This window comes from Myxocyprinus asiaticus, chromosome 2 (assembly GCF_019703515.2).
Source record: "Myxocyprinus asiaticus isolate MX2 ecotype Aquarium Trade chromosome 2, UBuf_Myxa_2, whole genome shotgun sequence".
Lineage (NCBI taxonomy): Eukaryota > Metazoa > Chordata > Actinopteri > Cypriniformes > Catostomidae > Myxocyprinus > Myxocyprinus asiaticus.
The window spans coordinates 65227308-65242495 of NC_059345.1; the positions used below are offsets into that span (position 1 = coordinate 65227308).

Sequence of the window (15188 nt, forward strand, 5' to 3'; positions counted from 1 at the left end):
AAATTTGAAACACAAATCTTTATATTCATCTTAACCCAAACAGACAGACCCTGACCTGAACTGAAAAGGCTTCAGGTCTAGTGAAATGAGATCTACTGACCCAGATCCTAAAATTAGCTTGTTGCTGATCTCAGAGAAATGTTGTTGCACTTGAGCACTGACACGAGAATAGTTAGAAACAGAGAGTGATAGTTAAAGGAAGTTTTGCTACAACAACAATAAAACACGAACGCCTACAAAATAAACACGTGACAGACAGAGAGTTTTTATGGAATTTACACAAAAAATTTTGCCCATGGAATGGGAGGAACGCTGGAGGAGAGAGAAAGAACACAGAAAAAGGATGATAGAGGAAGGGGGGAAGAAAGTTGAAGAAGAAAACCGGAAACTAAAATGGATAATGTCCTACAATGACAACAGGATAGGAATGAAAGAGAGGGAGGTGAAGGAAAACAAGAGAGATATGATTGATGATCATGAACTGGTTCAGCATTATAAAAGGCACAGTTACCCAGGTGAGATCTTCCAGGCTTTGCAGAAGATTAGGTTGGAGAACCTCCTCACTGACCTAATCTTGAGCACAGAGTATGAGCTGAGCCTTCATGTTCACTCCCTTGTCATGGCAGCAGTGAGCTCCCTTATCCACCAAAAGCTCCAGGAGAAGGCTGGAGATGAGAAAGTGATCTCAATTAGTTTGGGTCCTGAAGTGTATAGTTTGGGGCTGGCTGCAGTGGTGGAGTTCGCCTACACTGGGGACATCACCTCTTTGAACAAAGACAACATGGCACAGATCCGTACTGCAGCTCTAAGCCTTGGAGCTCCAAGAATTCTGGAGCTTTTTAAAGAGGAGGAAGAGCGAAAGACAGGCAGATGTAACAAGGAAGAAAAACCAGACAAGATCTCGGCAGAAGACCAGTTGAAGGTCAGCTTGCAGTCCATGAGAGACATGTGGGTTGAGAGAGTGGGATGTGATATAGAGCTGGTTGCAGAAGGAACAGTTTTCCATGGTAAGATACCCAGAGACACTGTGACTTTCAACAACATTAGACCTGCACAAGAAGATATGGGTCTACCATTCTATATATAAAAAAATAAAAAAATAGAAAAATATGAATAATTCTTGCTCATGCAAAACACAACAGGCTAGGGTGTTGCGGGTGGTTGCCAGGGCATTGTTAGGATGTTCTGGGTGGTTGTTTACTGACCAAAGTGAAAAAGAGCCCATTTCCAAGACTCTAAAGGCCTATTCACACCAAGACCAAATTTTTGGTGCAAATGTCCGTTCTGAACAAGATTTTGTTTAGGAATAACTGATTCCCATGGAGAGTAGTCTGATTAATTTTTTTCCGGACTGCGATGAAAACTGACGGACCAAGTAGATAGGAGCTTTTTGCCATTTTCCCAGTGTCGCTGCTGCTGCACAATCCAGCTCATTGGTGGCGCTAATCAAATGGCAAACAAAGGTGCTGTGCTCTTTCACATATCCTATGCACAAAATATCTGAATTCAGTGCAAATATGCAGTAAACAACTGATATAAAAGCTGTGAACACATTCTCTATTTTTAGAATTTGTATGTAATGTGCTAATACCTCATATTATATAATATATCGGGCAATTGTCTTTAAAGGGGTCATGTCATGTGGAATCAAATTTGCCTTCATATTTTGACATTTGAGAGGTCTTTCTACTATAAAAACATACTGTAAATTTCAGAACTCAAAACTTAATGCCCAATGCAATAAAAGCATTTATTGAAACCAAACTGCCAAAACGCCTCGTTCTCTACATCAGTATATTAGTGATGTCACAAAGGGTACTCATTAATTCATGACCACCTCTACAGCAACAACATCAACGCCTACTTTCAAATCATCGCACTCACGGCCCCGCCCACTGGTGCTCACTTTGTAAACAGAGAGAAGGACAAAAGGCCTACTGTGGCCTCACTACTCCTGAATGCCAAATGGGACCTGTTAGGATGCGCCAGCAGATGGAGGCAAAAAGTGACAGGGAAAAGCCAATGGATATATTGGGGTATTTTTGCAACACTTCTCTATAAACAACCACTACTCTCCACTACAACCACCTACTTCATTACCCACCCTGAACTGGCTTTCTGGAGCCCTTTTTATAGCCCTGACTCCTCCTCCTGGACTATACAGTTTTCAGAGGTAAGCATAGTTTAGAAATACATGCATACACAAAATAATAATTAGAAAAAATTATAAACATATATATAGTTTGTATGTACATTCATTTCCATAATATAATAACATACTTAAACAACAAAACATTCAGAAAATTATTTTTACACAGACAAACAAGACGGAACCCCATGATGTCATCACCATATGGACGCGCTGCTCTAATGATGCGAATGTATTGCATAAATAAACAAGGTTTTGAACTGTACAGGTTTGTCTTCAGATTGAGTTTCAAATATGTCTGGTTTCGAGGGGCTGGACACTGTTAGCCAATCATAATGGTGGTCGTTTACATTGAAGTTTAAAGGAGGAGCTGTGGCAAAAATCAAGCTTTTCAGAAAGATGGCCTGAGACAAGGTGGAAAATGATCATATATTACTAAGTTATGATTGTTTTGGTGAACAAAAACATCATTAACATCATCAGTGGACCTCACGGAAGATAATGAAACAATAAAAAAAGAGCATTTCATGACCCCTTTAATGTACATTACTTCCTTTGTATATCACGGTGCCTGTTATATTATCCTGGCATTAAAAATAGCAGTGAGGTTAGTCAATTTGTTTGAACTAAGCTCGTAGTAAAATATGACATAAAAAAAGGCTCTTTACATGCAATACTTTACTACGAGTGTAGCCAAACAAACTGCTGAACCTCACTGCTATATTTAATGTAAAAATAATACAACAGAACATATTCCTGTAACGGTGATCTATTTCTCACCACGCACAAGAAACTCTGAATATGATAATCTAAAAATTAAAAAGGAACGTTAGGCTGTGTATTCTTTTATTTTTTATGTTATTATATTTTATACTATACCCGTTTATACTTAATGTACTTTATTCCATGTGTGTATATCACACACACAAAAAGAACAGCTGGTTTCGGGAGTTCGTTTGGAATATTCGTAACAAAATACTTGCATACATATAAAGAAAGAAGACACAGCACATGCAACAACGCTCTTTACCTCATCTCACACCTACAAAAAACACAGATTCTATATTCCTCAAAATGCATTAAAAACATGAAAAGAACATAATAAAACAGTTGTTATGCCAGATTAGGTAAATAAATGCCTTATCTGCATTAAATATATTAATCTCATGCATTGACAGTTGTATGCTAAAAAACCCATACAGTAAATCAGAATAAATGTTTGTAGAACAGCACCGCCTACTTTACAAGGATGAATTTGTTTTTCATTTTATTTGTTAAAGTCTTGGTGTGAATAGACCTTTCATCTGCAGTTCGTCTTTTTAAATTCATCAAAAATTTGGTGTGAATAAGCCTTTATTTAGGTACCTAGATTCATGTCCCTCCTTCAATGTAAGACTATGGGATAGTTTTCACCCATTTATTGTTAGCCAGACAAATTGTATAAGTCAAAAATCATAAGTTATGGACCATTCATGTTCATAGTTAGAAATCACTTAACTCTTTAATCATACTCAAGAATATATACTATAGTGAAAAATGCTTCTTGATAATGTTTCTTGTTGTTGTTTTTTTTTGTTTTTGTTTTTGTTTTTTTTTGTTTTTTTGCAAACACTAAAGTTAACTTTTATTTTACAATCTGTCCTGATTTTTATTTTAAATATTTATTTACAGTTTCAGTGTTCACCTATGTCTCATTTAACCTCTTCAACACTGCAGACCATAAGTTTAGGATAACAAAATAAAAGTCCCCGGATCCACAAATTATTAATATCTGGTAACTCAGTGTTGCAAATAAGCGCCACTTTTTGGTGATTATGGAGAAATATGAATATAAAAAAGTGTTTCAAATAGCTATAAATAAATATTTTGTTGTTATAGCACCATAATTTTAATGTTTATAAAAAGAATCATGTCCAAGTTTAGAGATTGCTCTCCGCACACTGAAATATTATCCAAACTGGTCAAGTCTACCAAAAATGATCCATCATTATTGTTTACAAAATTCCATAGTGGAAAAAAAAGGTAAAAAAAAGTGCACAGTGCAGTTAAAACTGAGCGCACAGGGCCCCATAACTATTTAGCAATGGAGTCTCGTTCATTATCATAAGAATAAAAAAGTAAAATATGATCTCTGTAAGAACATGAAGACAAATGTCTCATGTCTGCCTTCATCACTGCTTCTGAAAGCCCCAAATTGCCACAAAATCATATCAACTGTTAACTTAGGCTGTTTGCTTTAAAATGAGCCAATGTTTACTTGTCTGTGAGCTTTCTTGGGTAAGTAATCCAAAATATCTCAACTATTGATGTTCTCAACTAATCTGAGGATCTCAGCTTTCCAACGACACCTAGACTGAGCTTCTAGTCAACTCGGAAGCTGAGATATTTGACAAAACATTGAGGAAGGTCTATGCGCTCTAAATACAGACTGAGTTACTCTGACGTCACACCACAGGCAGCTGCACTTCTGGGTTTTTTGAACAGCAGATTTCAATGGTGGATATAAGCAGCATTGGAGTTTTAATCATCTTTTAAGCATTATTTAAGGTAATAATGTTTTCCAATGTTAATAATAATAGTTATTATAAAGGGATATCTATGGTTTACATTGAAAAAATTATGTAGGTGTTCTCTAAACTATCAGCAAAACAAGTTTTAATTTGGTTCAGTATGCCTACGTATGTCATACTGTAACATTATATGATATATGGGCCACCGTATGTTCCTTCCCCAAATTACCAGCTGTAATCAGCTAGCAATAGCATGTAGCAAATAATGTTTTTGGCAGGCTGTTTAGAAAACCAAAAGCTATTGACTATTTAAAAGGACAGTCCTTCAATATGGCCCTCCCGTGTTCAAAGAAAACAGCGAAGGGCAATCAGTATGTAATGTAACAGGCTGGTGAATATACATCCTAACATTTAAAACACTTATTAAGCATGACAAATGAAACATGCAATATGCATCTTAACTGCTAATTCTTAACCCACATTACTTTAAAATCACCATATTTCAAATTTAAACTTAATAACAGCCATTTTTGACTGAACAATTATTATTTACTGTATTCAGAATTAATGCAAAAACATAATTTTAGCATTATGACATTATTTTTATTCACTTACAGTATCCTTTTACAAACAGTAGCCTATGTGCTGGAATGGTGGAGGCGGGGTCCCTTCCTGTTAAATCTTCCATGGGTCTTGTTCTTATGAGATCATTGTTAGATCATATTTGGCCTTATCTGTCACAGCTGTTGCACTTTGGAAATCAAAAACAGCTGTTTGCTTGATTGCGTGATCTGAGTTTGTGTGATTCCTGCATGAAAAGTTCAAATATACCAACAGCAGCTGCAGTTCTTATTAGAGCAGTCACGATAACACTGAAAGTGATCTGTGAAATATCATAATTTAGAGTTTTTCCTAACTCTTTTCCTTAATTTTTCCTTTTATGGGCATTTTCAGCTCAATTTGAGCGAAGCTCCCATTAAACGCAGCTCTTTTCCAGGCTGCAAAAAGAACCTGGAAGTGCCAAACAGGAGTGTTTGTTTGTAAACAGTAACTTCGTCTATACACTTGTCTATGAACAAGTGCATAAGTGAGTGCTCAGCTGCGTTAGAGCGCCACCTACATTTTAGATGTGTATATTGTGAAGGAAGGTGATTGAGGAAAAAATATTTTACCAGTACTTGCTGCCATCTAGCGGAATTAAATTAGACTTTTTAAAGAGAGATAGATCAAACAGACCAGAAATGACATTCCTTTAAACATAGGAAATAATAATAAAAAAGAAAAATTATAAAAATAAAAAAAAGTAATATAATAATAATAATAATTATATATATATATATATATATATATATATATATATATATATATATATATATATATAATAAACCTATGTTCATCATAAGATTATAAACATAGCCTATACAATTTTATTTAAGAATTATTGAGATTAAAATTTGGGGGGGAATTTCTGTAAAATGAGACCAATTTTATGCAGTCCACTGTATGTGTGCAAGGTGAGCTTTTAAATTTGGGTGTGAAAAATTGCAGACAGCAGCCAAAAAATGCAGCAGAGGTTAAAATATTAAATGTATATTTTTTAATTATTTTCCCCTCATTCAAGCTCATAGGGTGCTCTTGGCTGCCAGCTGCGATTACTTTAAAGGAATGTTTACCAGTGGAATGAGAGAGAGCCATCAGGAATCCGTGTCTCTGCTGTTAGTCGGGGCTTCTGAGCTCGACACCCTCTTGCACTGTACATACAGTGGGGCTCTCGCACTTGGATGGGGCTGTGTTTTTGAACTCACCTGTACATCTCTCCAGTTTCAGTTTGAGCCAGCTCTATCACTCTGCCTTAACTTCCTGAAAAAGGAAATTGACATTCACAACTGCCTGGACATAGCCTCTTTCGCGGAGGCCTATGAGATGTCTGATTTGAAAGAGCTGGCAGAAGATTTTGTCTTGAGACACTTCCAAGAAGTATCTGCCACCCCAAAGTTCCAGGACCTCCCAGCAGAGAAGCTTTTGGAGTTTCTCAGATGCGATGCGCTGTCCACTCCATCAGAACTCAATGTTTTCCGAGCAGTTGTTGCCTGGGTGGAGGCGGATCCTGTTGAAAGACTTCCGCAAGCTGAAAGACTCATGACAGCAGTCCGTTTTCCATTCATGACCTTCCGAGAATTTCGAGAAGTCCGTGCTGTAAATCTGAGCATGGAATGCAGTGGAGAATGTGAGGCTGACCTCTACAAATCAGCACTTAAGGAGTTTGGTTTTGGTGTTTCTGACTCTGTGGCTCAGCATCGTGTACGCCACCCTAAAGACGCCCTTGTTTTAGTTGGAGGTGATCAACTGCATCCAGACATGGGGCAACGACTTCCTAGTAAGCAACTGTGGTTTGCTAACTCTCTGCGGAGTGGAACAGGCCTCATAAAGGAGATAGAATGGAGAATGATTGGGGAAATGCCCGATCGGGCCAGATTTAGACATGGCGTTGGCGTCTTCGGTGGTAAACTTTATGTTGCTGGAGGCTGCCACTTTTATGCCAAGGCTGATACTATGAAATCTGCTTACAGGTATTGTGTATTTAAAGACTGCAAATTTGTGGCTTTTAATTCATGTTTTTTATATTTGAGGCCAGCTATATGCTAGTGTACTTCTAAAAGCTGACAAAATAGACTCAGCCGAGACTATTGATGACTCATCTTGTTCTGGGGCTAATATACTATGTAATAATATGCTCTCTAGAATGAGAATGTTCCTATGGTGGCCCAGAGTTGCAGAACACAACAAAATTTACAAAGCAAGAGTTCACAACACAAATACATTAAGCCACAACACAACAAAATTAAGCTACAACACAACAAAATTAGGCCACAAAACAAAATAATTAAGCCATAACACAACAAAATTAAGCCACAACACAAATAAATTAAGCCACAACTCAACAAAATTAAGCCACAACACTAAGAAATTAAGCCACAACACAAAGATATTCAGCCACAACACAAAGAAATGAAGCCACAATACAGATAAATTAAGAAACAACACAACTGAGCCACAACACAACAAAATGAAGCCACAACACAACAAAATGAAGCCACAATACAACTAAATGAAGCCACAATACAACTAAATTAAGCCACAATACAAATAAATTAAGCCACAACACAACTAAATTAAGCCACAACACAACACAACACAATGAAGTCAAAACACAAAAAATTAAGCCACAACTTAAATAAATTAAGCCACAACTCAACAAAATTAAGCCACAACACAAAGAAATGAAGCCACACACAAAATAAATCACAACACAGCAAAATTAAGCCACAACTCAACAAAATTAAGCCACAACAAATGGAAATGAAGCCACAACAAAAAGAAATGAAGCCACAACACAATGAAAATAAACCTCAACACAATGAATTAAGCCACAACTAAATTAAGCCACAACACAAATAAATTAAGCCACAATACAGATAAATTAAGAAACAACACAACTGAGCCACAATACAAATAAATTAAGCCACAATACAAATAAATTAAGCCACAACAACTAAATTAAGCCACAATACAAATAAATTAAGCCACAACACAATGAAGTCAAAACACAAAAAATTAAGCCATAACTCAACAAAATTAAGCCACAACTCAACAAAATTAAGCTACAACACAAAGAAATGAAGCCACAACACAAAGAAATGAAGCCACACACAAAAAATAAGCCACAACACACACAAAATAAACCACAACACAGCAAAATTAAGCCACAACTCAACAAAATTAAGCCACAACAAATGGAAATGAAGCCACAACACAAATAAATTAAGCCACAACAAAAAGAAATTAAGCCACAACACAATTAAACTAAGCCACAATACAGATAAATTAAGAAACATCAAAACTGAGCCACAACACAACGAAATTAAGCCACAACACAAATAAATTAAGCCACAACACAACAAAATGAAGCCACAGCGCAAATAAATTAAGCCACAACAAAAAGAAATTAAGCCACAACACAAATAAATTAATCCATTACACAATGAAACTAAGCCACAATACAGATAAATTAAGAAACAACACAACTGAGCCACAACACAACGAAATGAAGCCACAACACAAAATGAAGCCACAATACAACTAAATTAAACCACAACACAAATAAATTAAGCCACAACACAATGAAACTAAGCCACAACACAACACAATGAAGTCAAAACACAAAAAATTAAGCCACAATTTAAATAAATGAAGCCACAACTCAACAAAATTAAGCCACAGCACAATGAAATTAAGCCACAACACAAAGAAATGAAGCCAGAACATAAAGAAATGAAGCCACAACACAAAGAAATGAAGCCACAACACAAAGAAATGAAGCCACAACAAAAAGAAATTAAGCCACAACACAATGAAAATAAACCACAACACAATGAAATTAAGACACAATACAAATACATTAAGCCACAACACAACAAAATTAAGCCACAACACAACAAAATTAAAGGTGCACCAAGTATTTTTTCCTCATTAAAAAGCTGTACTCCTTAAGAAATTAATTGTAATTTTGAAACATATGAAGGAAATCATGACCACTCGCATTAAAATGAAGGCTCCAGTCATATCAGCAACCTTATAAATGCTGTTTTATTCTACATGGAGATGGTCTCCACATGGGGGCTGCCATGTTAGATTCACATGACCAGCCAAATACTACTCGCTTAATCTTAGTAACCATCCTGTTATTGGACACTTTCCTTAATTGATTAAAGTAATCATGGCTGACTGTGAATTGTGAATTTTTACATTGGCATCAGTAACTGAAAACTATTGTGTTTGAATGATGCTGCATCCAGGCCACTAGGTGTCAGTGTATGTCTAAGATGACATGAACAATAACTAACTTAGTGTACCTTTAAGCCACAACACAATAAAATTAAGCCACAACACAAAGTTCAGCCACAACACAACAGAATTAAGCCAAAACACAACAAAATTTAGACACAACACAAATAAATTAAGCTTCAACACAAATTAATTATGCCACAACGCAAAGAAATGAAACCACAACACAACAAAATTAAGCTAAAACACAGCTAAATTTAGCCACAACACAAATAAATTAAGCCACAACATAAACAAATTAAACTACAATGCAAATAAATTAAGCCACAATGCAAATAAATTAAGCCAAAACACAAATAAATTAAGCCACATCACAAATAAATTAAGCCACATCACAAATAAATTAAGCCACAATGCAAATAAATTAAGCCACAATGCAAATAAATTAAGCCACAACACAAATACATTTAGCCACAACACGAATACATTTAGCCACAACACAACAAAATTAAGCCACAATACAATGAATGTAAGGTACAACACAAATAAATTAACCCATAACACAATAAATTAAGCCACAACACTAAGATATTTAGCCACTTAATTTTGTTATGTTTTAGCTTGAATTCTTTGTGTTGTGAACTTGTGTTTGCTTTGTGTTGTGCACCTCTGGGCCACCTTATGTTCCTCCCCCAAATTACCACCAGTAATCGGCTAGCAATAGCATGTAGCAAATAATGTGCTGTTTTGAAAACAAAAGGCTACTGACTATTTTAAAGGACTTAAATATGGCCCTCCCACATTCAAAGAAAACAGGGAAGGGTAATCAGTAGAACATATTTTTATGCAAACACTATACTTGGTTATGAAAATGTATACTCAGATGGATCAAAAGATCCTGAATCTGGGCGCACAGGCATTGCATTTGAAGTTCCAATTATAAGGGTGGGAGTGTTTAAACGGCTAACAGGTAATTTGGTAGTGTTTACAGTAGAGATGATGGCGGTGATTTGGGCATTAGAGTGGGTAGAGGAGTTTAAGCCAGAAGGAGTGGTAATTTGCTCTGATTCGGTATTGGTCCTTCGGTCTATAAAAAATGACACTTCTAAAAGTAGGCAGATTTGGTGTATGAAATTATACAAATACAATCAAGGATAGTTTTTCTGGGACTACGTTTTTTTTTTTTTTACAAGGGTGTCAGCACATATGGGGATTGAGGGAAATGAAGAAGCAGATTATTTAGTTAAAAGTACAAAAGTTCAGTCGCCGTTGAACAGAAGAAGAATGTGGCCCTCCCAAACTTCTTCAAAAGGAAATAGGTCAAATAGAAAATAGAAGTTGTATCACCATCATATGTGTTTGTGTGCTAGCTTTTTTTAATCTTCTGTGTCAATTATTCTCACTGTCTCTTTCTCTTGCATAACCAACACCTGTACACCTGCACATAAATGGCAGGTATGATCCTGTCCAAGACAGCTGGGAAAGGCTGGCAGACATGGTGGAACAGAGAAGTAACTTTACAATGGTCGTCACTGGAGACAGCCTGTATGCTATTGGAGGAGACAAAGACATCAACACAAACCTTGACAGCGTGGAAAAATACTCACCAGAATCCGATTCCTGGAGGTAGGAGGCTGAATACAGATGTAGATGAGGATAAAAGAGCTGTGAACTGTCTTTAAATATCCCTTTTCAATCCCTTAATAAATAGATTTAGTGTGAGTGTTTATTGTAAAGACTGGAGAAATGCAAGTCTTTACAATAAAAAGACTGCTGTGTAGTGAAAAAATATGATCAGACTTAGGGCTTGTGGCTTTCAAGGAGAACACCAACACACCTGAGATGCTGCTCTTTGGAGAATAATCTGATACGTCTAATCTGAAATGATATAATTTTATTGTGTTGTTCTTCTATAATTATCAGTTGTATTTAATTAAAGGATCCACTTTGTCTCAGATGTTCTTCTTTAAATTCTCAGAAGAAATAAAAACAGACACACTTCTGTTCTTAATATATATATATATAGACCACATCAGGTTCTAGCCAAGAATAGAAAGCTGAGGCTGCAGTGGGCTTACCATCTTTGTATCTCAGCAGAATCGATATTCATCAGACCAGGTTATGTTTTTCAAGTCTTTAATGGCAATTTTCCACTGCACATTACGTTCGACTCGACTCTGCTCGCATTCTGAGCTTGCTTTTCCACTGCAGTTTAGTGCCGCCTCAACGTGGGTGGGATTATAGGTTGATCGTCATAGTTGCGCCGCCTCTACTGCCATGACATCATCTTAAACGTGACACAAACATTACTGACCATAAACAACACGGCCGCTAGCTGTTAGCTACTAGCTCATTGTGCTGCATAAAGCAATTGTTGCATGGTGATTTTACATAAGTGTAACAGTTAAATTGGCCTGGTTGTTTTAGAAGCAAGCTTTCCAGTAGCTGGTCAACTAAATAAAGTGAAGCTTTCAAGCAGAATATAGAGTTAACGTAACAAAATGTATCATCCTCCATCGTGGACTCCAACAACGCCATGGCCAGGGCACTCTCCCTCCCATTGCTCGCCGGTCTATTGCCATAGATAGCATCCATTTGGTCGAACCACTTCCACTTTCTTCTGTTTGAACCACTCTGGCTGTTGTGGTCCTTGATGGTTTGTAGTCACTTTTACGTTTTTTAACTTTTCCCTACACTGTTGGTAGGTCTGGTGGTAGCCGTGTGCGGCCAACAGCTGAGACACTTCCTGAAAGACTTTTTTGTTTCACGTCATTTCATTCATCGCTAATGAGAGGAACGTCTGCACCTCGTTTATTGACCATGGCGTGGTTTTGCGCACAGCCATTTCTTTTCATAATTTGACAGTCGCTTGAAAAAATGATATTGCTTTCGCTGTTGCTAACTTTAAAACTAGCGGGTTGATGTCCCATGACGCAAATCCAATGACGCTGGTAGTGACGATTCTCTCTGACCAATCAGTGATCTGCAGGGTTTTGACGTCACATTTAGTATTGGCTAGGCTCGCTTGGAACCTCGACCGAGGTGGTACTAAAAAAATATCAGGTACCAGGTACTATCCACAGTGGAAAACCCCCAAAAAGTGAGCAGAGTCGAGTTGAGTTGAGTTGAGCTGTACCGTGCAGTGGAAAAGCCCCATATCTGTCTAGTTTTGGTGAGCCTGTGCCCACTGCAGCCTCAGCTTTCTATTCTTGGCTGCCAGAATTGGTACCCAACGTGGTCTTCTGCTGTTGTCACCCATCTGCCTCATGGTTTGACATGTTGTGCATTCTGAGATGCTATTCTGCTCACTACAAGTGTACAGAGTGGTTATCTGAGTTACCATAGCCTTTCTGTCAGCTCGAACCAGTCTGACCATTCTCCGTTGACCTCTCTCATCAACAAGGTGTTTCCATCCACAGAACTGCCATTCACTGGATGTTTTTTTTTCTTTTTTTGCCACCATTCTGAGTAAAATCTAGAGACTACTAAAACAATATTTTCTCAAAATGTTTACTATCTCTTGAGTTTATATTTATTAATCTATTCATCAACCTGGCCAATATAAAGTATTGGTCTATCAATCATCTCATTGCTGTCTAGGAGAAACAATTTACATATTAAAGATATTTCATTTGTCATTTTTCTTTCCTGCTGGTGTCAGCTTTACCAAAGCTTTGGACCAAAGCCAGAGTGGCCATGCTGCAACAGTCTGGAGAGGAGAAATCTTTATTTCAGGAGGCTTCAATTGCAGGTACCAATGCCTAGTGTCCATGTTTCTCTACCACCCAGAAAGAGGAACCACTTACCTTGCAGAAATGACCCACGACCGGGCCCAGCACTGCATGGAGAATCTGAGAAACCATTTCTATGTAGCTGGTGGGGTGTGCAACCTCCGTAATTTCTACACAGACCAGCTTGTCTGCGAGATGTACAATCCCATACACGACACCTGGACAGTGTTCACCCCTCTCCCGATTCCCCATGTCGGAGCGGCCTCTGCTGTTCTCGAGGAGAGGTTGTATATTTTGGGCGGTTACTGCCAGGAGGACTACAGAGAGGCCAAGCTTGTTCATCGCTATGATTCTGTCACTCAGAGATGGGAGTGTATGGGCAAGATGCCCGGCCCCGTCACAGACATACGGGCATGCCTGCTACACCTGCCTGCCCATTTCAGAATATGAGATTAAAGTTAACAGATGTTTCTGTGCCTTATTTTATGATTTTATATTGTTAATATATTTTTTATATGATAAAAAAATGTCCTGCGCTTAACACTTCAGTTCCAATACATTTAGGCTTTTCTAGTCATACACCCCCCCTCTTGAAAATGTGGTTATTAAAGCCAAAATGATGCCTGTAGCCAAAAAGTGTTCAGAGACTGCAACCATTTTAGTTAGGTGTGACATTTTCATGGAATGTGCTCCAAAAGGGGGGTTAATGGTCAACAGGTTAATGGTCACCTCAGTCTATGCCTGTACAATACTTATGAGCTCAAAAATGGTTTGTTCCATTTCATCAAAGTACATTTCATGCCATCTCAAATTAGAATACACTGATACTAATATATATTAATGACTTTTATGAGATGATCTTATAGACTGTGTATTCATGAATATGTCTACATCTAAATGTTGAAAACATTGTGTATAAATGTGTGTTCACTTTATGGCTTTAATGGTGGTGACAATAAAGGGTCAAAAGAAGTTACGCTCTGTACACTTCTTGTCTCTGACATCAGTGGCTAGCCAGTTCCCCAATCAGCATATTTGTCTAATTGGTCAAAGCTGCTGAAGTCATCCATTCATTTATTTATTATTTATTGTTCTTGATATTTCATAGTACATTTTATTACTGAAAATGTTGTAGGGCTTTACTGGTTGTTTAGATCAGTGTTACTATCAGAAATAATTAATAATTATTTCTTTAGTTATTAATTAATATTTAAATAAATTAATGTAATCTAACTCATTAAAACCTCATATGGGTCTCCAGTAAATGTAGTGTGCTACGTTTAGGAGCGGGTTTGGTTATTAACAATAATTAATAATTATCAAAGATAATCATTAATTATTAAAATCAGTAGAACATTGATGAGAATAAATGTTAGCTTTTTTTAATCCTTTAAATCAACAGTTATCAAAGATAATCACCAATTATTAACATCGATGAAGCATTAATTAAAATTAACACTAGCTTATTGATCATTCAAATTCAACAATCATCAAAGATAATTATCAATTATCAAAAATCAATAGAATATTAATAAGGATTAACATTGACGGGGCACCACCCTGGAATCAGGGACTAATAACCAGATAGTATAACAGTCTCAATATTAGATTGTTTTCTTAGGAAAATCGACATCCGAAGAATATCGATTTTCGGGAAAAAAAAAACAATGAATGAAGGCTTGAATCCAAGCACTGACATCCCGTCAGCATGACACAGGCATATGCAAAACAAACCAAAACACTTCTCTTTGTAATATAAACAAAGTTTATTTATGCAGTAATATCAATTAATAATGAATACAATGCAGTCAATAAACTTCCGACTTACAACTACAAACTAAACAGTGATATGATTAGATATGGAAATCAAAATAATCCTAAAACACATGAGGGTGTGTGTGTGTGAGAGAGCGAGTGTGTGTGTAAGGAGGGATGCGCACAAAATGGCGGACG

General features: G+C 36.9%; 1 protein-coding gene across 1 annotated transcript; it reads left to right on the top strand.

Moving 5' to 3' along the window:
• The first annotated feature begins 242 nt into the window (after positions 1 to 242).
• Positions 243 to 14192, top strand: si:ch211-63p21.8 (kelch-like protein 33). Its single transcript, XM_051724299.1, has 4 exons — positions 243 to 1007; positions 6281 to 7229; positions 10960 to 11130; positions 13166 to 14192. Exons 1-4 carry the CDS (start codon positions 269 to 271, stop codon positions 13683 to 13685), a joined length of 2379 nt encoding a protein of 792 aa, XP_051580259.1. The 5' UTR covers positions 243 to 268; the 3' UTR covers positions 13686 to 14192.
• Positions 14193 to 15188: the final 996 nt, after the last annotated feature.